Genomic DNA, 26,513 nt, shown 5'->3' on the forward strand with positions numbered 1-26,513 from the left:
AGATTGATAGTCAAACTGAAAATGTTCTCGTTTTTTCCACATTCTCGGGATTATGTCCCCGGTTTTGGTCTCGGACATCTGGTCACCTTAGCCTATACAGTATGTGATGATGGTGTGTAGCCTATTGAAAAAGGTATAGGGCCTAGGCTTATGTGATGACGGTGGGGCAGTTGCGACCCGTCCTCTCTTGAAGCATCGACAGCTTGAGAGCCAGATTCACTAGAGGGGCCAACATCACCTGTTTGGAAACCAAACATGTTTCATATCAGACTGAATATCCAACGTAGTTTCATTACAGTCATATTTATCATTATGTACTGTATGTAAACCCCAAGTCAGGACTTGTAACTTACTTGTGAGTCTTGGAATATTTTTCTTGCATCATTTTCATAGCTGTCAGCATAGAGGCGAATAGTGGCCCCAGAGCTGCCTGTTCCACTTAAGCGAAAGATGACTCGGGAACCATCTGAAAAGATGATTCGCAACCCCTGAGAAAGATTTACACAAGATTATTTCCCTGTCTTTGAGTGCAACATACAGTATATATCTGTTAGCTTGTAGATTATTGCAGTCCACACAGACACAATGAAGGAAGTAAGGGGAAGTATTGAGAGCATAAATAGGGAAAAAACATTATTATGCAAGTGATGTGTATGTGTAACACAGAAGTTATCCAACCACAAAAATGTTGACAGTTTTCACCTGATGCCTTGATATGCTTCCATCCACTGGGTCATTGTACTCAAAGTTGTCTGCCCTTTCAACCTTGTATGTTTTTTCATCCATCGAGAAACTTTGTCCAATGAATGCTTTGTCAGACATCATGGCCTCTAGATCTTCCATCATCTCAATAGCTGCGAGAATATCGACTTCCTCATAGTCATACCTGTTGAGAATGAACCCCACAAGACAAAAACGTTCAAATCCTAAGAGAAATGTCAGAAATTTTGTTAATTCTGTTGAAGAGATTGTTAACATTATCCAATGCCAGGTTTGGTCAGTGTTGAGATGTACTATCCTCTTTACATCACAAGTTTGTTCAACCTATTGATAGATTTTATTCATATTTGGCAGATTTCTTTTGTGAATGTGCTTATGAGATCATTATGGAGTGTTGGCTGTAACACTTGTCCAGCCACTTTAGAGGACGCAGCCTATCACACATGATATGTGAGTGTCTGAAAAACAGACATAACAGACTTCCAAACTAAGCTGCTAAACTGGATAATGTTTCTGTACACTGTGCGTGACTCTTGCCTGGTGAAGAAGTTCCTCCCATATGTCTGCCAGTGCTCCGCCACAATCTCCTCCACACTCTGTTTCCTGGTGGCCAATATGGAGAGCCATGCCAGCACAGCCCACAGCCCGTCTTTCTCACGAATGTGATCAGAGCCTGGACGTACATATAGGGCAGAAAGCCTTAACGAGATTGTGCGTTTAAGTGCATGACATCTTATGAGCACTCTCTGGACATTCACATTGGTGTGTGTTCGTTTGGTTTCACTCACTCATCAGGTACCTGTGCCGAAACTCTCCTCGCCACACAAGGAAAGCTTGCCGGCATCCATCAGACTCCCAAAGAACTTCCAGCCTGTCGGTGTTTCATACAGCTGAATCTTGCTGGCCTTCGCCACACTTGCACAAGTACAGAAAGAATTTGAGTTCAAATGCTTTTTTTGGTGTCATAGAGGAGAGTCAGGCAACATGATTTACTGGTCAGTAGGGCGGGGTATATTTTGATTGACAGCTGTAGTAAGGCAATGTTTCCACAACTGAGTCATTAAGAGATATCAGGATATCAGACATTTAGCATTATAGTGCATGCAGGACAGGTAGTATCAGGGGTATTATGATTCTAAATGGTTGCAAACAACTACAAAAAAAACAAAACACAGTTGATTAACATCATTCTTTTTTATAAATGAAAATGCATGCATCTCTCAGGTCTTGTAGAGATCCTTACTTGTCAAGGGCGGCACTTGTTGGCATGCTTCTTGCAAACCCTCTCACCCCTGTGTGCTGGAAGTAAGGTATGCAGAAAATATTCGCAGCGATGACAGCCACCGAGTCTGATGGGTTGACAAAAAAGCCATGCTTCCCCACGATCATGTTACGATCCTGGAGGGGACACAGAGTCAAGTTAGGGGTTATGTATGGGTCGGACAGTGCGATGAGAGACCGTTGGTCCAGGCGCACACTTTATAATAAACCTGACCCACAACAGATTTATCTGATGTCTCAATGGTACACTAGAAGCAAGGCTATCCTCTGTGTGCACTTAGTATCACATGCTGTGTTTTGAAGAGCTAATTCACAGAGCTATACTTAGTGTGATGAAAGAAGAGTTTGAAGAGCTCTGACACATACACCATCACCATCAAAGGCTGCCCCAAAGTCATACTGGCCGCTCCTCATGGACGCGACCAGCTCCGCAGCGTAGGTGAGGTTTGGGTCAGGATGCTGTCCCCCAAAGTCCTCTAGGGGGACACAGTTGATGACTGAATTGGCAGGGCAGCCAAGTTCCTCACACAGTATCCTCTTCAGGTAGGGTCCCATTACTGTGAAAGTAGGCGAGTGCCAAAATGGTAGCAATATGGTCAAATGAATAGTGGGTGTAGTAGAAGACTTCTAAAGCCATTAGTCACCAGAGAAGGAGCAATTTGAAATGGGGGCGAGGTTTACATGTAGCTGTTAGCCAACTGTTTCATGATTCCTAAAGATCTGACATTGGAGCCATTTTACAAATGTTTCAGGAATGATGGCTCTATGCTTCATGTACTTCCGTTTGATGTGCTGAATGAAACTACACTAACGGATGAAGGGGTTGGCCATCAAGCCTGGTTAAAGTTCCTGTCATGTCAGGAGTGTCTGCAATGCCAGCAGGGTGAGGCTCGAGGAATCGTGTGAGTGTGTGGGAAGGCAGGGGTGTCTGGGGAATCTGTATCCGGTGTCACTGTTATCTCACAGGGCACCCCTGATGGGCCTGAGACCTGTGTGAGCATGGAACCCAATATCCTGCCATATGGGTTTGGAGGCAGCAGCTGCACCCATAATGAGTTTCTGTCAAATGTATGAATAACAATTACCATAATATCAAGTTTGGTGATGCTGGTTGGTAAGCCTAATGTATTAATAGCACAAAGTTATTCTTCTCTCAGCTGTAGCTGGGAGATGAGCCCTCTGTGATTACTTTAACAGAATGGCTTAAAGAAATGAATAATGGACCTAGCATATTACAAACATTTCAACATCTAGATTCTTAGTATCGTTTCCTCCCATTAAATATTTTAATCATCAAATGTGTTTGTGTGTTTAATGAGCTGTGTTGCTTGAATATCCATAGATGCTTTTGACTATTCTGAGTGAGCTGTATGATCAAACTTTTAAATGATGCTCCAACATGCAAAAGTGGGTAAGTCCTGTTTTTTTCTGCATATTATTTAGAATCAGATTGATTAGTGTATTTACAATACAGCACAACAATTCTACAAGAACTAACGCCTACATTCTTACCTCCATGCATGGCATCTAGACGGATCTTTATGTGGTTATGGCCTGAAAGCATTTCCTTCAGTGCAGCAAAGTCAAATATATTTCGCTGCATATTTGCATACGATTCAACTGGATCCACAATTTCCACTACAAAGAGCAACAAAGAACATGTATACTTTCAGGCAAATACATTTGTACTTTATAAAAAATATAGGATTGGGCTCACCTTCGACTATGATCAATGTGACAGAACTGCTACTGACCTGTGAAGGGTTTGAATTTGTTCTCCAGATCAAACGTTTGTTTCCCCGGAGTAGCCAGGTCCACCCTGAGCTCTGGGCATATGGCATATTCCTCAATGGTCCTGCTGAGTTGGAAGATTTTGTTGGTGATGGCTTCTGGAGCAGGGCCTGTTAGGGGGTTGTGTGATTTGCATTAAGCAAAGAATAAGCAGGGTCATAGGCAATGTTCCCTCTAATTTTTTTCAGCACTGAGCAAAACATTTTTTTTCTGAGCGCAGGTTTTACCGCTGTGAGCAATTCGCAACCACGCAACCTGCCAAAAATGACCATGCCCCCCCCCCCTCCATATATATGTGTATATATATATATATATATATATATATATATATATATAATTTACATGACAATAATGAGAAAGTAATTTTGTTAAAGACGGTTAATATGATGCTGTTTAATTCATTTATAATGGTGCACTGTCACTTTAAGACTCTTGCCGGCGCACTCTGCTGTGCCTGTGGCCTTCTCACAGTTTATTACAATGCTCAGGAGTGCATTACTCTTTGCGTTTTTCTTTTAAACGTTTCTTATAAAATGGAGATATCAGTTATCAACAATGACAAGCCAGCTGGATCCCTTTTGTGCACGTTCAAACGCATTCCCAATCAAATGAGTAACATAACGTAAATTAGAGCTATTGCAATGGAGATTATAAAGAGTATAATCTCTATGTAACATGCTGTTTTGACATTGACATTGCAAACGTTCTCTAAGAATAGTGTAAAGCAGTTTGCTGTAACGTTTACCAACGCTGTTGCTGGGAAAAATAGCGAACAGCCAATGATAACCTATCGGGCAAAATCTATGATAAACTAATGCATGCTCGGCGGGATGCATTAAAGTGCGTGACGGGCCGTAGCACCCAAGCTTCCACTCGGACAAAGTTTTACCACTAGCGAACTCCCCTTTCGCTTTTGCCTCCGAGCAAATATGTAAATATCTCTGAAAGTTTTATCCTACCTGGACCATCTTTTGTGTCAGTTTGGACTACAGTATTTCATCTAGCCACTCATTTTTAAATGTTAGGCAGACCTTTTTCTGGAGCACCTGCTCAGCCTTTCTTTTCGTCATGGTAGCCTACCCGCCAAGAGCCTTACTGTAAGAATACTTTGTTTGTAACGTTGTCTACATCCGACTTGGTTGTCAGACATGTCAGTATTTTAAATGTTTGTTAACTAGGCTACATCGCGTTTGATAGTCACATTTTTAACCCCTGAAAAAAAAAAAGTTTGTGCGGTCTGAAAAATATGCGCGGTCTGAAAAATCTGTTGCGCGGCCACTTCGACTGGCCTGCGCATCCGCGCACGCGCGCAGCTTAGAGGGAACATTGGTCATAGGCTGTAAGTAAAGGGAATCAGTGTAATCAATGCATGCTAGTAAAATAGGAATTAAAGTTAAAATAGGAATCTTAATACATCTTACTTCAAGGCATATCACATAGCTGTTATTATGATCATGTACAGTAAGACCCAGCATAAAAACTTAACTGTTCATGAAAAATTAACAAAGATGTCTTTACATACTAAATAATGAAGCAAATCTTCAAGACTGGCCCACATAGTATGGGGAAACAATAGACAGAATGAGCTTTTATGTGCTTGTTATTCCAGGCACAGCAGTACTGAAATTCAATTTCAGTTCATCTCAAGATTATGTTGGGTGCTTCCTGAAAAAAATTCACTCTATGTACACCATCTATAACTCGCTGTGTGGCAGTGAGTTAAAAGCTAGTGGTATGCAGGAATTGGTTTGACAACACTATAGCTTTGAGCAAAGAACTGCTTTTAACAACACCAAATGAGAAAGTAAAAACATCACTTTCTATTGCTATCCAAATCGTACAAAAACTTTAGATTGCTGTTACATTCTTGGTGCTCTAATAGCACTTATGCCCACTTCCTCTATTCCTTATAATACATTACAGAGTGTGTTGGAAATGTATTTTGCTCTGTGTTATTGTAAAAAAAAATACACCATAGGCAAGTTGTTTTCAGATGCAGTTTAGGTGTGACATTCCCTAGACTTGTGTGCTCGTGTCTTACCACCATTGGATATATTGAACTTGATGCCAAAGTCTCCATTGGGCCCTCCGGAGTTGTGGCTAGCTGTAAGTAGGATACCTCCGATGGCTTTCATCTTTCTGATCACGCATGACACGGCCGGCGTGGACATGATCCCATCCTGACCGATTACGACACGACCTACCTGATGAGGGCGGCAGACAGTAAACAGGATTGGAATGACTCAGAATTGTGTGTCTGAATCAATAGGATCAATATAGGACAGTGCTCTGACAATGAGCACACAAGTTGAACTTGTTGAACACAAGTCCATTCGAGTAAAAATATGAGAAATGTTGAAAAACTGTTCTAAATTCTGAGGACCAAGAAAATGATCAATGGCATTCCATCAGCCAAACTACTTAAACCTTATCAGCATATGTTTATAAGATAGATAGGTGAGCCCTGGCCTGCCACCCATCCATCAGTGGCACTGAGCCTTGGCATTTCTCATGCACCTGTGTGCTCTAGTATTAATTCACCGAATTAGAAGCACATGTATCTCCACGCATATTTCACTTTCAATCCCCTATGAATAGCCTTAGCTGATGAGAGGCCAAGTTTGTTGGCTACATGCAACAAGCAGTGTGCAAACAGCAGTTAGCTGCCAAACCCCAGGTCTATTTCAAGAGGAAACAACTCTAGATGTTCATGCGCCATTTATGTTGGTAATCTTCCATGGTGTAAAATGCATTTGCTTACTAGAAATCATCTGAGTAATATACTGTATCTTGTATAAAATCTCAGAAATCCTTGATTTACACAACTGCTGAGGGTCTTAGACTGTTGTTTTTTTGTGGAATACTTCTGTAACTCATACCCTCTGACACTGGGTATTTGGAGGACATCTACCATCAAAAGCTGTAGCTCTAAAATGATACTGATTATATGATCATGGGTTAGGCCAGGCAGTAGTTTGCAATGAGAACAATGTTGATTCATGATGAGGACATGCACATGCATGCACATGCAAAGAAGAAACATGCCACTATCTCAGAATATCTACTTGCACATGCAGCTGTATCAATCAACTCAGCAACTAGTGTTGAAACTGACCCCGTTTGCTGCTGCCATCTGCACAATCACCTCGATGGCCACCCGGTTGAAGTATCGTCCATCTCCACCGACAATTAGGGTGGATCCCTGGCGGTCGCGCAGATCTATGGAGGAGAGGACACTCTGAATGAAGTTTTGGAGGTAGTCCCTGTTGGACTGGAAAACATAGACCTTCTTCCTCAAACCACTGGTCCCAGGCCTCTGGTCTGGGTATGGGGCAGTGGGCACAGACAACACCTGCAGAGGGCTATCGTCCATCGTTTTGACGGGCCGAGGAGGAAAGAGTGGGGGAGAGACAACAAAGCAACAGGCAGCCTGCACACGCCCCCCTTGAGGGGAGAGGGAACTGGGAGGGCAGAGGAAGGGAAAGCCTTGCGGCTGCCCCAGGCATTCAGCACACCGGCAGCGGGGCAGTTAAGGGGCCAAAAATAAAGCGGCGGAAAGGCGGACTGGTAACTGAAGACGTCTCGGCACACATGTGTCAGGGCATCACTGTCATGGACGGCTGTCCCCTGGGGGCCCAGAGTGGCTAGTGCAGCCAGGTCCGGCCTGGAGGTCTGAGGCGAGGGCGCTCTGATGGCACACTAATGACACAGTGAGTCATCGCCGGCTAAATCGGACGTGTGTTTTTCTTACTCTCTTATTCTGTGGCATGGATGATGTTATTTTAACCATCCCGTGTGCCATTTTGGGGTTTGTTGAACTCTCTGAAGTGTGCAGAAGAAATTATTGGTGACCTATACTTTTCTAAAAGTGACCTAAAGTAACATAAAGTCTAAGAGCTCAGGAGAAAATTCTATTTCTTTTTCACAAAAACAAGCTAATGTGTAAGTTAATGAGTGTTATTTACTTCCCTTTCAATTAACTGTATATTACATAAAATTCATATAAAACGTTTTGTTAAGAGTGTGTTATGTCTAATTGAGAATTCACTGACGTCCATTTGTTGCAAGACAGTGGGGTTTGGACTATTTTCTTGAAAATCACAGTGAACCATGAAAATTGGAGAGGTTCTGTATCACATATTGCCCCTAAAAGAGCTTCCTCATTCATTCTCAGACCTGAGTCTCAAGGATAATAGTTATATGCAGTCTGTCCAAATCACCAAAAGGTCTGGCTCATTGATCTGGGATTTTGAGAACAAGCATACTCAAGTGCAGTGAGCAATGAAAGACAATCGTAAGAGCATATTGAAAGCATATGAAAAGGCATACAAGTAAATATGCCTACTGTATACACTGTTAGACATTTTATTGTATTTTTACAGTATCTCACTGGCAACACTGTTGCCAGTGACTTACTGTAAGTAATCTTCTACAGTAGCCTACTGTAGATGTGTTTTCCGGTAATTGCTACCCTTACCGCAATTTAGGTGTACAGTAGAGACACTTACCGCAATTTTAGTGTACAGTATAATGCCCTTACCGCAATTTTTGTGTACAGTAAGATCCCTTACCGCAATTTTATTTTACAGTTTGATGGCTTTACTATAGTTTTATTTTACAGTAAATATACACTTACCACAAATTTCCAGTTGCGGTAAATAATTAAATATAAATCCATGACAATTATAGTTAATATAAATGTTTTATTATTCTTTACCATTACAAATTACACACATAAGCTGAAAAATACTTTTACATTAAGTCAATTGAACACAAAAAAAAGAAAACAGACATGTTCATATGCCCATATCATCCCCCAATCAGATATTGTCTTATTATTTAGCAATTATGTACTAAACCTTCATGTTACTGTATATGAGATATTTAAATAGTTAACCATCTTTACTTAACACCACTGTACATTTCATAAGTTGACTATCAATTGTGAAAAGGTTTGACCCACCCTGTGAATAAATTAGTGTTTACAGTAACAGAAACAGAAACAATGACAAAGTTTGCTATGTTGATTTGGCTTGTAACACAGGCACAGAGCTTACAACGTCCATTGTAGACTTGTCTTCAATCCTGGCCCACTGGTATTGGCACGTTGCTGACAGTTGATATGTGGAGAAAGAGAAGGAAAACATGTGAGATGGTCATGGATTTATCTCATTTTAATTGCTGACAGCTAACAACCTGTGTACAGTAAGAGGACAAAATGCAGACATGTTGGTGACCATATTAACAAAAAAATCAGTTCCGAACATTTCACGAGAGCCAGGTTTTAGAGATGAGACGCAAAGACTGTCCAGTATATTCACGGTTTGTTTTCCTTGTTAGTAAATATGGATTGCTCATACAGTCCTCATGTGAAGTAGTTTATGCAGTTGTTACTCACCTCTGTGGATGCTGACTGTTGATATTCAAGACTGGACCATGTGCTCTTTGTGGGAGACAGTCAGGCTTCAGGCCCAGACTCTACTGCTTCTGAGTGCATTATTCTTCCCATCACTCTCAGTTCACAACTTTTCCAGTCGCTGTTCTCCATGTAAAACAATGAAAAATACATAGAAAACAATTAAATGTAGGCTACATTTGTAAGTGCACACATTTTAATGTGTAATGTGACCGTGGCCAATCTACCATGGGATAATAAGACAAGATAACATTTGCATGATGTATTGGTAAACTAGGCCTACCACAAGCAAATCACATTATCAAAAAGGCTAAATAGGCAGTGGGTTTCCATTCAGCTCATATTATACTGTTCATGAAAATGTGCAATATTTGCGTGTTTCTATCCAGTTTTACAAATTGACATTATTCAAATTCTAACTTGGGATCAAAACGAAATGTTACTGCTAGTTAATTAACAAATAGCCTAACTAAATGTAACCAACCATTCTGGGGGCGCTTCCCAAAACCAAAGTTAACAACTTCATCGGTTGCAATGCAATTTCCCATTGCCAACCGACTAAGTTGCTAACAGGGTAGCAACAATGGTTTTGAGAAATGCACCCCAGAATGGTATCAGACTACGTTACCAGAGAGGGTTAAAGTAATCAAGGATCTTTGATGTTACTATAAAACATGATGACCCACTCAGATATCCATTGGTCGTCGTAAAAATAATTAAAGGACTAGAAGATTAGCTAGTTAGCTAATGTTAGCAAGCGTTTAGCTAACGTTAACATACTTAGCCAATTTTACTCTAAGTGGACAAGCAGTCAAAGCAATTTTGTGAAAAAGTAAGCTGCAAATACAGTTCTGGTTTAAATGTGGTTAATGCTTACCTTGGGTTTAGTGAATGTTGTCACCCAGCAGTTAGATAATGGCGCGAGTGAAATGAGCTTCACGGTCACATAACTGAAGTGTTCCGTTCAAATCCGTCGGCGTAGCTGCTAGATAGTGCCTGTCTGCTGCCACCACTGTAATAATGTAAACTGGCTACACAAAACTAAACTAAACTAAACTTAACTAAAACCTCATATATACATTTTTATGCGACGTGAACGGAGCTCTTCGGTTGCTCAGCCGGGGTATCTGTTAATGGACAGACATTTAAAGTTACAGTAGCACTACTGTTGTTTTTATCTACTGTAAAAGTGTTTAACAGTAGTGCTACCACAAATTACCTATTTCCCAGTAAGTTACCATAAATGATATGAAACGTCATCAAAATGCCCATAATGCAATGCAGAAAACAGTAGTGATACTGTAATGGTAAAGTGATGGTATTTTACTGGCCATTTTGCGGTAAGCATACTGGGAAATTACAGTTAAGTCTAACAGTGTAAGTGTGCGAGAATATGCAGCTTCTGGCTAAAACAACTAAAAACCTATTTATATTCACGATGGCCAGGAGTTTAGGAAAATCATTCACCCTTAAAACAATCCCCTTACATACTTTTAATGTGGAAAAGAAATGTCAAGTAAATGGGATGGTTTGGCTTTATTACAAGTTGGCCCTTACTGGTTGAAAAGATAATGGCAATAAGAAGAACCACCAGCAGAGGGAGACACTGCTTCATATGAGTCATATTCATATTAGTCAGTTTGGAGAGAACTGACTAAACGATATTAGTCACTGTCTTTGTTGACATACTGTGCACTACTATAAAAAATATGTTGTATTATTGTACAATAATTCAAAAATGTCTTCAGAAAATGTTTTAATGCTGTGACAGGCAACATATTGTGGCCTAGGGGAAGATAGAGTGAGGAATAAAACAAACTACAGTGTATGCCAAATGCAGTGATATATTTAAGTTCTAAAATAAAAAAAAGATTGAGATTGAAAGCCACTGGCCTTTACCAGTTGAAGTCATTTCAGTAAATAATGACGGCAGCACTGTTCCAGCCATGTGGCAATCCGTCTGTGCTTCTCTTGGCAGACGCTACAGAGCCTTGAATGCCCTGTTAGCAGAGTTCATTAGCCGTGGGTATACCCACAGGAGCAGCTGGACTCTCTGGCTTGCCAGAGATGGCTAAGCCATGGGGCCAGTGGTTTGATTCGGTAATGTGGGTGTCTGCAGCAAACTGTGGGTGGACGGTTATTCTCTCCTGTTTCAAAATTGCAGGTACTGATGTGTGCATATAGATATACTGTACACATGCTCTTTATTTAAAAACACTGTATTGCAGTGTATTGCAGGTACTCATGTGTGCATATAGATATACTGTACACGTGCTCTTTATTTAAAAACACTGTTTATTTTCAAGCGCAATACAAATGGCACCACACGCTACAAAATATATACAGTTCGGATGTGTATTCTTAAAGTCAATGTGACTCAGTGAAAAACCTGTGACTGACTCTGTTAACCATGGCTGACCTCAGGTTGAGGGTCCAAAAGGCCTCTGCCCACTGCTTACTGCTATAAAAGGGTGGGATGAAAAAGGGCACTTTGACATGAGCAAACCTGATTCTGTGACCGCTATCCAAAATTAACAAAATCATAGACTGCAAGGTTCTAACCTGTTAGCACCATAGAAACCTAACATAAACACAGTGGTTTCGTGACTTATGTTATAGAGTGCTACGCTATAAAAGCTGAACTTTATAATGCAGCTACTCCGATATTCAGTAGCAGCCAGGGGGGTTGGGGGGGTTGATGTGGGGACAGTGAATAAGGACAGTGAATCTGTTTATTCAGCCGTTCCCTGAGAAGGGGTGTGTGTGCTTGGCGCATGTTGTATTGTGATTTGTGAGGACTTGAGTGAGAACGAGCTCCACGCGTTGGCCTTCAGGTGCGTTCCCTTCCTGCGCTCGGCGCGGCCCCACGGCTTGCCGTTGGTGTACCTCCCGTTGAGGTTGATGTCGCCGCAGGCGCTGAACCACCAGCCCCCTGGGAGGGAACACGGACAAGAGACGAGAGATTCAGATTTTATTTTTATTTTTTTAAGTATATTTTTTGGGCTTTTTTGCCTTTATTGTTACAGGACAGTGAAGAGTAGACAGGAAGCAAGTGGGAGAGAGAGATGGGGTGGGATCGGGATATGACCGCAGGCCGGATTCGAACCTGGGTCCCCGTGGGCACTCGGACCCGTACATGGTATGGGCGCTGTAGCCTGCTGCGCCACAGCACCCCCCAAGAGATTCAGCCCGACCTGCTCAGTTTTGCTGACAACGAGACGGCACTGATTGTATCGCCTGTGGCTGCACTACATCCTGAGAACTTCACCGCTGCTCTGAGAGAATTTCTCAATCGAACATAGTTTGCATGATGCAGCCAAACCACAGGGTAAAGAAAGGCCAAGGGGACTGATATTTGGTAGACACGTTAATCCAACGTGACAGTCTCGCAATTTGTTCAGGGCTCAAACCCCAGCCAACTGCTTATCAGGCGGTTACACTGCTGTGAATACATGAATGACTTCAGAGATAACTATAAATACTCATTGATTATGGAATGAATGCCATCAATGCAAAAAATTACTCCTAAGTCACATGTTTATAATACAGTGAAGATGCTCAGAAGGATGTTTACATGTACTGTATAAGTAAGGCATATCAATCTGTGTGTTTGTATGTATCTATCTGTGTGTTTGAGTCTATCTGCAGCAATATAGATATTTGAAAACCAAACCTGCATATCAATCAAACACTTAATCTAAACACTCGAGCTGACTGTCCTGTCACATAACCCGTACGCTTTAAAATGACTCTTCAGGTTCTGTTCATGTTCAGAGGTCGTCTTACCTGTGTAGTCATTTTTACAGCTGGAGCCCAGGTGCCCATCGTTCACGTGGTCCTTGGTGGAGAAGCGGATGGCTGTGTGGTTTGCCACAGTGGCCGCTGGGTCACTGTCTGTTTGCCTGAGGTGGATTGCGTAGTCCAAGCTGGCATCTTCCATCATCAGGTGGTACTCCACCACATACTTGGCCTGTTTGGAGTCCTCGGCCATGATCCGCAGGACGGTGTCATTGTGCTGAGCGAGGGCATGGATCTTCTTCAAGCCAAGCCAGGACTCGCCTGCCAAAGACAGAAAGCTTATTAGTCAATACCTGCCTCGCATGTAGCCAGGGTGCTGGGTTCATCTCAAACCGCTCAGTCATTTAACTTGATTGGCATAGTGACAGTACTGTACCTAAAGACACAAATATGTATTCATATCTACATTAAATTACATGTTTATGCATTCTTCATTTCATGCATTTTCACACACATGCTGCTGTTCATGTGTTAATGGATTTCAGGTTATTGCTAGATTAGTTTAGCAGAATGGTATGTTGCAAGAGGCCTGCCTAGAAGGATGGAATGCTGACTCATAGCAAACACATTAGCCAGACATGTGACCGGGAAGCTTCTTCAAGAGACTCTGAATGACAGTTCACTGTCACAACAGGCTACACGGCAGCAAAGTTGATTTTCAGAAAAGACAGGACTGTGCCCCGAGCTGGACATGTCATCACTTACAGGTGGGGGTTACAGGTGTGGGTATGTGCAGTGAGACATTCTTAGCTTTGATCAAATTACAAGACTCATACACCACAATCTACACAGTCAACACACCTTTAAAGTCACCAAAGCCCTCTTCATAATTTGTCCAGGTCTGGTCAAAATCCACAGAGCCATCCTGTCTGTGCTGAATGACAGTAGCACCTCCATCTGCAGGCAAATATTGAGTAATTGAGTACTTGAGTTTCCCCACTATTTCATTCAGCTGAAAGCATACCAAGTGTGGTGTAATTTTAGATTAAGGACTCATCTGGAATGGCCCCTAAAAAGTGAGCCTGACATTTAGGGAGGAAATCATGGATTCAGAGGATTCAGCCTCTTTCAAATATCATAATACTTCTATTATTACTACTACTACTACTACTACTGCTACAACAACTATTATTACTACAACTACTACTTCTAATAACTCATAATAATGATGAGTATAAGTATATATACTTTTTTGATCCCGTGAGGGAAATTCGTTCTCTGCATTTAACCCAATTTTAACCGAATTAGTGAACACACACAGCACACAGTGAAGTGAATCACACACTAACCCAGAGCAGTGGGCTGCCTGCCCAACCAGCGGCGCTCAGGGAGCAGTGAGGGGTTAGGCGCCTTGCTCAAGGGTGCTTCAGCCGTGGACTGGTCGGGGATCAAACCGGCAACCTTCCGTTTACAAGTTTGAAGCCCTAACCAGTAGGCCACGGCTGCCCCTAATAATAATATGATGATAATATTTATAAAGAAATTCATGACTAAGATGTCAAATAACATTACTGATACGCAGTCATCGTAGTAGACTGAAGTTGACAAACTATTGGTGGTACAGCCTGCTGAAAAATGTCTGGAATATTTCCCTGTGTGTTGTATCATTTCAATCAATCTCAGATCTCAGAAAACTTCATCTTTGTTTAATAAGGAAAAGGAGACTTACTGTCGGTCATTTCACAGTTCACCAGGAAGGGCCGGGACTGGTTGGGCTTGATGGGGTACAGGCCACTGCTCCTGTGGCCTCTGGCATACACCTCACCACAGTGGGCTGGGAGACCTGTAACATGACCCGACACAAACCGTCAAAGCTCAGTGTTTTCATATAAACTGGCCTCTGCACATCAGGTGAAGTATGCTGGTGGCACAGACCAAAAAAAAAAAGTGTTTTGTTCTCGAGGAGAATAGATACAGTACTTCACATTGGAATATGTACAATAACAACCTGAATTCAACCACACGTACCATCCCAGCGAGAGTCGTCACTGGTGCTGTTGTCTGACAGATACCCAGACACACTGTGAGTCTCCATGCTCCAGACCCATTTGAAAACAGTCTCCTGAAAGTTGCTGTCACTGACCTAGAGGGGACGTAAGGACCAGGCTGTTACTTACTGGAATAACCGTCTGCACATTACACAACATAAAAAACATGAACCTGAAAAATAAATAATCTGACATAATCATACTATTTTAAAATGAGTTACCAAAGAGGCTGTTTCTTTACATCACGTAGCATAGCTACTTTGAGTCTAATCATTCAGATGAGTTTTCATGCCCCTATTTCTTCATAATTCAGTGTGGATGCGGTGCTTAACAGTGACGATGTACAGTATGCAAAAGACATTACCTTCTTCTCCAGGCTCTTGATCTGGGTCCTTTGGAAGTTGAGCTGTTCACTTTGTTCCCTCACTGCCGTCAGGAGGTCTGTGATGCTTCTCTCCTGGGTGTGAATGACCTCCTGCACGGGGACACATCACAGCTCAGTGTAGCCCAGCACATATTTCTTACTTATAGAACAGTCACTTCGCTGGATTCATTTCAATTCTGAACTCAAGTGCTATGCTTGCAGTTATCATCCTTTGACAAAGGTGAGGCTTCAACTTTTGCACATTATCAGTTTGCTTTTTAAGTGAATTCACAACTTTGCACTACTTATAAAACTTGGCTGTTTCACATCTCCTGACAATTGGCCACCATGAAAGAAAATATGCTGACAGGCCGAAGATAAGGCGGAGAAGCCAGGCCACAGCACTGTTTTGGATGTCTCACCTTGAGAGCAGAGATTTCCGCAAGCTGGTCTGCGGAGAGAAGGCCCTGGGACAGGCCGCTCATTTTCTCCTCCAGATGGCCCACCTGGCTCTGCAGATTGCTCCGCTCCCGGATGATGTCCTCCACCTTGGTGTTGATCTCCTGGGACAGGCTCTTGATCTCGTCGTTGTTGGCCTTGAGGACGACGGTGGTCTTCTTCAGCTCCTCCTCTTCCTCCTTGATCTCGCTGGCCAGGGTGGCGAGCTGGTAGAACGAGCGGTCGAAGACGTTGAGCTTTTGGAAAATGTCGTTGATTTGGCCCTTAGTCTTCTGCACAAAGTCCCGCAGGCTGCGGCCGAGCTGAAGGAGCCCGGTGGCCAGGAGCCGGACTTCATCCAGAGGGGCAAAGGAGAACCGGGACTCCGTTTCCTTGACAGCAGTAGTGGGGACGCCATGTGCACAAGCAATGAGCACCAGCAGCGGCAGCATCAGCTTCATTATTCCGGTTGTTTCTGGGGTTTTCCCTTCGTGGTGCTGGTGTCTGCCTGCGTCTCCTCTACCGCCTCTGGAAGAAAGACGACTGGAGTCAGTGGCATGTCAGCTTATATACCTGCTTGCAGAAAGGGGGGCCGATTATTAAGCAACGCTCAGTTTGAACTTTAGTAGTCCCCTACACTCCCAGCTTGGTCCTCAATGTGCAAACAAAGTGTTCACAACAGGCCAATATCACCCTACCCCTGATCTCCGCAACATGGCCTGTTGTGAACAGCTGCAGTAATGGAGCTTTTAAATACCTCCTCTACTCATAACTCCATATTACCTCAGGGGATTTCACACACTTAACACCAAACATAAGGATATGGCTCCCATAAGGGGCCATGGGTAAAAATTGTGCATCAGAGAGTCCACCGTGCACTACCGTGAAATGTTCTTTTACACAAAAATGTTTTTCATAGAATGGAGATCCCCACTGGTTCACAGTGATTTGTTTTCTGTGCTTTTTTTGTGTTCCCCTTGCAATATTTTTGCATTCCTTTTACAGTATTTGCCACAGTTCTATGTTCCCTCAAATTAAGTTTTGCATTTCTTCAAAATAGTTTTGCCCTCCCTTGCAGAAGACTACTTCTGACTAGCAAGGGTATGCAACCCCCCCCCCCCCCCCACCATGACCCCTAGGGCTGCGTACTATGTTTCCAATTAATATTGCAATTAATATAGGGGTTTTGCCCTGTAATCACATATCTAAATGGCAAATGCTGTTACTGTATATAATTACAGAAAAACAGCTGAGGCAAAGTTACGTTTTCTGTCATATGAAGAGAGAGTGAAATCTGTTTAAATGGGTCATGTTTATGGATCTGTGTGTGCATGCCAAAGGGTCAAAGATTCTCAAAAATATTTCCATGTCTTCCAGACAAGCTAGGGGCTGGGTGGACTGTCCGCATTGATACGAAGTCACTTTTTGAAGTAATTTAAAATATATATGGTATTTTTTTTTTTTTTTTTGTTAAAGGCAAACAAACCTACCACAGAGTGAATGGCTAAAGTTTGGATTAAGTGGCACATGGATTCAGGTTTCTCAAGGGATAAAATGGCACCAGTTACACTACCCATGTCAATTTAATAATTAATCTAATAATTACAGTGCATGAAAATGCACTGTACTGTTCTTCCTCGGTCTTCTTCTTCTTATTAGAGTGCATGAAAATGCACTCTACTGTTATCCGATTTATTCTTATTATTACAGTGCATGAAAATGCACTGTACTGTTCTTCCTAGTCTTCTTATTACAGTGCATGAAAATGCACTGTACTGTTCTTCCTAGGCTTCTTCTTCTTATTATTCTTCTTCTAACGCACGCAAATCAGCTAGAACCGTTTAACGTAGAAACTTCATTCAAACTGCGTTACGTAGGTCTTACTTAGGACATGTGTGCTATGACTTTTCAACTTTGTAACTTTTATACTTTTTAAACTATTAGTTAAAAACTATTACAATTTCCCCCATAGACTTAACATTGCTCATTATGACATCACGGCAGCAATTAGAATCTTACTCCAGCTGGTCAGCCACCTGGGCACCAACTGTCAGTTTCTCTCAGGCTTTACAATCTCTCTGAAGACTACATATTCTGTTCCCCTGTATCCTCTGCGCACAACAGTATCAAAATAAGTCCTCCTAATTCCATCCAACTTCATATCCATTCATCTTCTTCAAACCATTCACTCATCCACCCATTCTAAACAGTCTGCCTATCAACATCAATTAGACGCTCTACATTCAACTTTTAAACAATCTACTCTGTCTCAGGCTGGCTCTCTTAAGACTAGCCAGTTAAATTGATTACACCTGTATCTGTATCCACTACTCTCAGTAGAGAGCTGTCTCTCCATTCTACAAGAATATAAGGCACATTCCATCCAACATTCTATCCATTCATTTTCTTCAGACCATTCACTCATCCACCCATTAAACTGTCTATCAACATCTATTAAACAATCTGTCTATCAACATCCATTAAACTCTCTGTCTATCAACATTAATTAGACTATCTACATTCAACTTTTAAATTATTTACTCTGTCTCAGGCTTTAAGAGTACACTCTGGCTCTCTTAAGACTAGCCAGTTAAATTGATTACACCTGTATCAACTACTCTCAGATAGCTGTATCAGTGTCTCTCTTAACAAGAATATAAGGCACATTCCATCCAACCTTCTATCCATTCATCTTCTTCAGACCATTCACTCATCCACCCATTAAACTGTCAATCAATATCTATTAAACAATCTGCCTATCAACATCCATTAAACATTCTGTCTATCAACATTAATTAGACTATCTACATACAACTTTTAAAGTATTTACTGTGGGTCCCTCTCAAGCAGCGTTTATATGTCCTCCCTCGCTCCTCGATCCTCAATGATCTACATAAAGAAAGATAGAAGAAGGGCTAGACTATCCCATTGTTGCCGCTCCATCATTCTTTATGTAGATCAGTGAGGAGCGAGAGAGGACGCGTAAACGCTATATGAGAGGCACCTTCTGTCTCAGGCTTTAAGCATACAATCTCATTAAGACTACAGATCCTGTTTCACTACTTCCTCTGTCCACAACTGTTTCAAAATAAAGGTCCTCACTGCAATAATACACTATTAAATCATTTAACCACTGAAACTACTCAACTATTGAACTGTTCAACCATTCCAACTGTCAGTTATCATCCACTATGCCTCCAGTCAACTACATGAAACCTCCATGTACCTAGCAACCAACATAGCCACCATTAAAATTAAGTGTTTATGACCGTTTCCATAGCAACCAACATGATTATACTGCAGTAACTTCTTGTTTCCTGATAGTGGCCACCATGGATACCCTAGCAACAAATGTTTCAAAATAAAAGTCCTCACTAGCAAGTTAGCTAGTTAGCATGGTTAGCATTGTTAGCATAGTTAGCATTTTTAGCATAACTGCAAAAAATCATCAACTAAGTTAGCTAATCAACCTGGTTAGCATTGTTAGCAAATTTAGCATTGTTAGCATAGTTGGCATTTTTAGCATTACTGCTAGAAATCATCGGTTAAGTTAGCTAATCAACCTGGTTAGCATTGTTAATAAAGTTAGCATTGCTAGCATAATAAACATTTTTAGCGTAACTGCTAGAAATCATTAGCTAATTTAGCTAATCAACATTTTAACATGAATAGAAATCATTAGTTAAGTTAGAACTGGAACGTTTCATCTTTAAACTGTCTACCTTCACACTATCAACTCTCTGTAAACTATGCAACCACCATGTTTACCCTAGCTACACCTTAGTAACCATATCTACATTATCTATCTATTTTTGCATTTTCATGCACTGGTAATTCCTTGGAATTGCATTTCTAGTTATTATCTTTATTATTATTCCGCTGACAGCTTTTTCTAACCGCAATTTCTCTTCAACCGTTTAACTTAGAAACTTCATTCAAACTTTGTAACGTAGGTATTCTAATGGATCGGGTTGCTATGATTTTTCAACTTTGTAACTTTTATACTTTTTGAACTATAAATTAAAAACTATTAAAAATTTCCCCATAGACTTAACATTGGCCTCTATGACATCACAATCAGGTCGTTGAGCAATTAGAATCTTATGCCAGGTGGCCAGCCCCACCTGCAGCAGCCCTCTCTCTCTCAGGCTTTAAGCATACAATCTCTCTGTGAAGACTACATATCCTGTTAACTGTTTCCTCTGTCCACAACTGTTTCAAAATAAAAGTCCTCACTGCAATAATACACTATTAAATCATTAAACCACTGAAACTACTCAACTATTTAACTGTTCAACCATTCCAACTGTCAGTTATCATCAACTATGCCTCCAGTCAACTAAATGAAACCTCCATGTACCTAGCAACCAACATAGCAACCATTTAAATTAAGCGTTTTTGACAGTTTCCATAGCAACCAACATGATAATACTACAGTAACTTCTTTATTCCTGATAGTGGGCACCATGGATACCCTAGCAACTACTGTTTCAAAATAAAAGTCCCCACTAGCAAGTTAGCATTGTTAGCATGGTTAGCATAGTTAGCATTGTTAACATAGTTAGCATTTTTAGCATAACTGCTAAAAATGATTAGCTAAGTTAGCTAATCAACCTGGTTAGCATTGTTAGCATTGTTAGCATTTTTAACACAACTGCTAAAATGATTAGCTAAGTTAGCTAATCAACGTGGTTAGCATTGTTAACATAGTTAGCAATGTTAGCATAGTTAGCTGATGATTTCTAGCAGTAATGCTAAAAATGCTAAGTTAACTTATCAACCTGGTTAGCATTGTTAACATAGTTAACATTTTAGAATACCTGTTAGAAATTATTAGTTAAGTTAGAACAGGAATGTTTAAGCTTTAAAATGTCTACCTTAACACTATCAACTCTCTTTAAACTATGCAACCACCATGTTTACCCTAGCTACACCTTAGTAGCCATATCTAAATTTTTTTGCATTTTCATGCACTGGTAATTCCTTGGAATTGCATTTCTAGTTTTTATTTTTCCTCTAACGTTTTTGTGCGTTCAATTCAGCTTCAACCGTTTAACGTAGAAACTTCATTCAAACTGTGCTGCGTAGGTCTTACTTAGGTGACTTCAGCTTTGTATTTTTCAACTTTGAAAACTTTATCGTTGAATTTATATTAATTTTTTAAGACATTTTTTCTCCCATAGACTTAACATTGGATTATGACATCATAATAGGGCAATTAGAATCTTATGCCAGGTGGCCAGCCCCACCTGCAGCAGCTCTCTCTCTCTCAGGCTTTAAGCATACAATCTCTCTGAAGACTACACATATCCTGTTAAACTGTTTCCTCTGTCCACAACTGTTTCAAAATAAAAGTCCTCACTGCAATAATACACTATTAAATCATTTAACCATTGAAACTACTCAACTATTGAACTGTTCAACCATTCCAACTGTCAGTTATCATCCACTATGCCTCCAGTCAACTACATGAAACCTCCATGTACCTAGCAACCAACATAGCAACCATTAAAATTAAGCGTTTATGACCGTTTCCATAGCAACCAACATGATTTTACTACAGTAATTTCTTTATTCCTGATAGTGGCCACCATAGATACCCTATCAACAAATGTTTCAAAATAAAAGTCCTCACTAGCAAGTTAGCTAGTTAGCATGGTTAGCATTGTTAGCATAGTTAGCATTTTTAGCATAACTGCTAGAAATGGTTAGCTAAGTTAGCTAATCAACCTGGTTAGCATTGTTAGCATAGTTAGCATTGTTAGCATAGTTAGCATTTTTAGCATAACTGTTAGAAATGATAAGCTAAGTTAGCTAATCAGCCTGGTTAGCATTGTTAGCATAGTTAGCATTTTTAGCATAACTGCTTGAAATCATTAGTTCAGTTAGAACGGTAATGTTTAAGCTTTAAACTGTCTACCTTCACACTATCAGCTTTCTTTAAACTATGCAACCACCATGTTTACCCTAGCTACACCTTAGTAACTATATCTACATTATCTACTGTATCTATACATTTTTGCATTTTCATGCACTCGTAATTTCCCTGGAATTACATTCTCTAGTTCTTCTTCTAACGCACGCAATTCAGCTTCAACCGCTTAACGTAGAAACTCCATTCAAATTTTGTCACATAGGTCTTACTTACGCGATGTGGGCTTTGTATTTTTCAATTTTGTAACTTTTATACTTTTTAAACTATTAGTTAAAAACTATTACAATTTCCCCCATAGACTTAACATTGCTCATTATGACATCACGGCAGCAATTAGAATCTTACGCCAGGTGGCCGGCCACCTGGGCACCAACTGTCAGTTTCTCTGGCTTTAAGCATACAGTCTCTCTGAAGACTACACATATCCTGTTAAACTGTTTCCTCTGTCCACAACTGTTTCAAAATAAAAGTCCTCACTGCAATAATACACTATTAAATCATTTAACCACTGAAACTACTCAACTATTGAACTGTTCAACCATTCCAACTGTCAGTTATCATCCACTATGCCTCCAGTCAACTACATGAAACCTCCATGTACCTAGCAACCAACATAGCAACCATTAAAATTAAGTGTTTATGGCCGTTTCCATAGCAACCAACATGATTATACTGCAGTAACTTCTTGTTTCTTGATAGTGGCCGCCATGGATACCCTAGCAACAAATGTTTCAAAATAAAAGTCCTCACTAGGAAGTTAGCTAGTTAGCATGGTTAGCATAGTTAGCATTGTTAGCATAGTTAGCATTTTTAGCATAACTGCTAGAAATGATTGGCTAAGTTAGCTAATCAACCTGGTTAGCATTTTTAGCATAGTTAGCATTGTTAACATAGTTAGCATTTTTAGCATAACTGCAAAAAATGATCAACTAAGTTAGCTAATCAACCTGGTTAGCATTGTTAGCATTTTAAGCATTGTTAGCATAATTAGCATGTTTAGCATTATTGTTAGAAATCATCAGTTAAGTTAGCTAATCAACCTGGTTAGCATTGTTAGTTTAAGTTAGCATTGTTACCATAGTTAGCATTGCTAGCATAGTTAGCATTTTTAGCATAACTGCTAGAAATCATTAGCTAAGTTAGCTAATCAATCTGGTTAGCACTGTGAGCATAGTTAACATTTTTACCATAACTGCATGAAATCAAGTTAACCAATCAACCTGGTTATCATTGTTACCATAGTTAGCATTTTAACATGAATAGAAATCATTAGCTAAGTTAGAACTGGAATGTTTCAGCTTTAAACTGTCTACCTTCACACTATCAACTCTCTGTAAACTATGCAACCACCATGTTTACCCTATTAACCATATCTACATGATCTATCTATTTTTGCATTTTCATGCACTGGTAATTCCTTGGAATTGCAGTTCTAGTTAATTACATTATCCATTAAAGGATACAATCAATAAAATAGCAAGAACAAATAAAAAAAATAATCTGTTTCTAAATTACAATCCATTGTAGAAATCAAGATTGTAATTCTAAATGTCTGTAAGATTTTTAAGTTGATTAAGTGATTGTTGTTAACCCTTTGAACCCTTCCTTGTGACGACACAATAAACAAAGACACCTTGGTTAGTTGAATGTTGGCATGGCATACAAATCACACAGATCACACTAAACTCAAACAGTTACATTACTCTGGTGTGTCATTTTGACCTTCTGGGACAGAAAACCGAAATCCACTCGAGGTTTGTCCTGATCATTGTTTGGATCTTTGTTGCAGCAGAGCAGGCATTTGGGAAATTCCTCTTTGTATTTGAAGAAGCAGTAATCATCTTTAGATGAGATGACATAACAGGAAAAATCAATAAATTATCTCTGTTTTGATGAATGTTTTATTTGCATTTCAGGTACGTGGCAAGACGATCAATCAAAATGGCCACATCAGTATTTATTTTACAAAGACACTTCCCAATGCTTGGACAATTATTAATTTACAATTCCACAATTTTTTTGTCACTCAAGCAACAGGTGAAAAACATAAACAATTCTCTCAGTGTGAGCCAATAGCAATCCATATCAGTGAGATTTTATTTCATCCTTCTTATTATGATTGAAGATATCATCCTTCATGGTTTGTAGATTCATATTGTATAGTATCTCATACAATGAAAATACAAAAAAAATAAAATAATAAAAAAGCATCTCTTCCAACTTCTACAGTGAAAATCTAGGTCCACTAGTTGTCCAAATCACGGTCACTGGGACCTCTTTTCACCCTGTTAAGCCTGAGAGTCAGTCGTTAAATGTTAACTTTTCTGGTCTAGTTCGGACACATCAAACACTGGCCTTGGCCCTGGCCCTGATCTCAGGCTGACCTCAAGGCCCAAAGCAAGGGTGCACTGTCATGGATGCCACAGGTACTGATGATCCGTTTTATTTGACCATACTGCTGCTGGCATGCTTTGTCACAACACCAGGCTTGCTACACAGTAGGCCCTATGGTTATTCTTCTGAATTGAATATCTGTTGTCCTTGTCTAGATTGTATGGAGAAAATAACATTCCAATTCTAATGATACAAAACTTTTCATCCATTCTGTTTCATTTCCAGTTTATATAAAACAGCATGGTTCACACCTATATATTATACTGTAGTCTATGGTTCACACAGGGAAAGGCTGTCATAAAACATAGTCATCTGTGAGGCCTAGCAGCTAACCTTCTGTTAGCACTGTCAGACATGATTATGAACATGGAACTTGACCCTAGCATTAGTGAGGCAAGCCTCTGACTTTTAATAAAGTCTCTGGCCTCACCCACCACCCATCTAATGACTTCCCTGAAACTATAACATTATTCAAACTCAAGACTCCAATGTAAATGTAATATTAAAATACAGGAATGAAGCTAAAATAGTATTCACTAAATACCATTATAGCTAAATTAGCTTAGCTATAATGCTATTGGCTAGTTAAAGGTAGCACAGTACATGTATGTTCGGAAAACATTCAACTCCGGGGGAAAACACTGGTTATTATGTTATCTGGCCTGCCTGCAAGACAACTGTGAGCAAACTCACCAACTGCACTGACAGGTAGGATGTAGCTTGTTGAGATTGTATGGTTGAAGAGGATAGGCTGTTGCTGAGGGACGATTTTTAGTTTTGCTCACTGACTAGATCTATCTAGCTAAGTTTCTACTTTTACTAACGTTAGCAGCTACCTTCCAATTAGAATGTTGCCAATTACCCAGGGGGCAAAGGGTGTTTTACAGACATGGGCTGCTGTAAAAGGTTGTCATGCAAAAATAAAATCTAGGGTGTCCCAGGATCACAACCTGGGTGGCCAACCCGGTCAATAAGCTGCTGTTTGTGTGCTATCGCCCTTTTTATGCCCCATTATAAGTCTATGGACGAATATATTATGGGGTGAATAGGGTAAAAATTTTAACAAATAGATATCCCCACAAAAATTTCTCAGGTGATTATTTACATTAAGGCAATACTTTTTTGTATTGCAAGTTTTTTAAATATCATGCACAAATATGTAAATGAGGCATCATACACTTAAATGTACGCAATAGAAAAGTTTGGCCTGTACCTTATGGGTAAATACAGTAAGAAACAGCCTAGGCTGAGCCTAACCTATATATTTTCTAGGATCTTAAACCCTGTAGATATGATTTAATATGTGCTGAGACAAGTCTCACCTTCTTCCACAACATTTGACAATGAATCTCTCTATAGTATTTGCATTGTATTGTAATGCATGGATTCTCAATGTACACCCATGTAGCTTTATGTTACTGTAACCCAAAATTGTCCCATGTTAACATTCATTTTTATATTCAGCATAGTCGGACCTTTCACCAAAAGTTTGTTTGGTTGATAGAGGTGCACTTTAAGCCCCCCAAGCCCAAGGCTATATGTATATGCAAATCCGTGCATATTTCATTTGATAATGGTTCATCTACATAAATGTATAAAGTATTTCAGAAAACTTGCAATACAAAAAAGTATTGCCTTAATGTAAATAATCATCTGAGAAATTTTTGTGGGAATATCTATTTGTTAAAATTTTTACCCTATTCACCCCATAATATATTCGTCCATAGACTTATAATGGGGCATAAAGAGGGTGATAACACACAAACAGCAGCTTATTGACTTGGTTGTCCACCCAGGTTGTGATCCTGGGACACCCTAGATTTTATTTTTGTATGACAACCTTTTACAGCAGCCCATGGCTGATTTCCCTAACAAAGGGGGTTTTGCCCCCTGGGTAAATGCTGCCAACTGCCAATGCTGCAGGGTAGGCACGGCTGGTCTAAGAATCTATTTGATTATATCATATCAGAAATTGTGTTATTATCACATACGTCTATAAAAGTCTAGATACTTATACTTACACTTATACTTAAGTCTGACTATTCTGACTAATAGTTCAGTGAACTATTGTATTGTTGGTCAGACAGTCCCTTAAACAGCCTGTGTTGATGTGTGGTTCAAGTGTGCTGCGTTCGAAGTGCTCAGTTCACTTGCACCTAATCTATTGATTTTGTATGCTTATGTTTTTTGTTGAATTACATTGTTTACTTGATTGTTGTTATTAGCACTATTATGCTTAATGTAAGTTATTTTCAACTTTATTTGAAACTTTTTTTTATAGGCTATAGCATAATAGTGTACAAAAACCGTCAGCCAAATAAATCAGCATAATGTGTGCAATGCATGCATGCATGAGAGGGGTTTGCACAATTGCAGCCAGGACAGGAA

At 40.2% G+C, this 26,513-nt stretch overlaps 2 protein-coding genes across 2 annotated transcripts; both read right to left on the reverse strand.

The window, feature by feature from the left end:
• Nucleotides 1–113: 113 nt before the first annotated feature.
• Nucleotides 114–7,275, reverse strand: LOC134102069 (phosphoglucomutase-1-like). The gene is made up of 11 exons (XM_062556046.1): nt 6,908–7,275; nt 5,834–5,996; nt 3,756–3,902; nt 3,514–3,639; nt 2,368–2,558; nt 1,964–2,118; nt 1,520–1,635; nt 1,258–1,393; nt 703–886; nt 354–488; nt 114–238 (listed from the first exon to the last, which is right to left on the reverse strand). Exons 1-11 carry the CDS (start codon nt 7,163–7,165, stop codon nt 149–151), a joined length of 1,701 nt encoding a protein of 566 aa, XP_062412030.1. The 5' UTR covers nt 7,166–7,275; the 3' UTR covers nt 114–148.
• Nucleotides 7,276–11,485: 4,210 nt separating this feature from the next.
• Nucleotides 11,486–16,340, reverse strand: LOC134070418 (angiopoietin-related protein 3-like). Its single transcript, XM_062526778.1, has 7 exons — nt 15,781–16,340; nt 15,359–15,469; nt 14,975–15,089; nt 14,676–14,789; nt 13,808–13,903; nt 12,995–13,267; nt 11,486–12,140 (listed from the first exon to the last, which is right to left on the reverse strand). The coding sequence occupies exons 1-7, from the start codon at nt 16,255–16,257 to the stop codon at nt 11,941–11,943; spliced, it is 1,386 nt and encodes a 461-aa protein (XP_062382762.1). The 5' UTR covers nt 16,258–16,340; the 3' UTR covers nt 11,486–11,940.
• Nucleotides 16,341–26,513: the final 10,173 nt, after the last annotated feature.

This window comes from Sardina pilchardus, chromosome 2 (genome assembly GCF_963854185.1).
Source record: "Sardina pilchardus chromosome 2, fSarPil1.1, whole genome shotgun sequence".
NCBI classification, from domain to species: Eukaryota; Metazoa; Chordata; class Actinopteri; order Clupeiformes; family Clupeidae; genus Sardina; species Sardina pilchardus.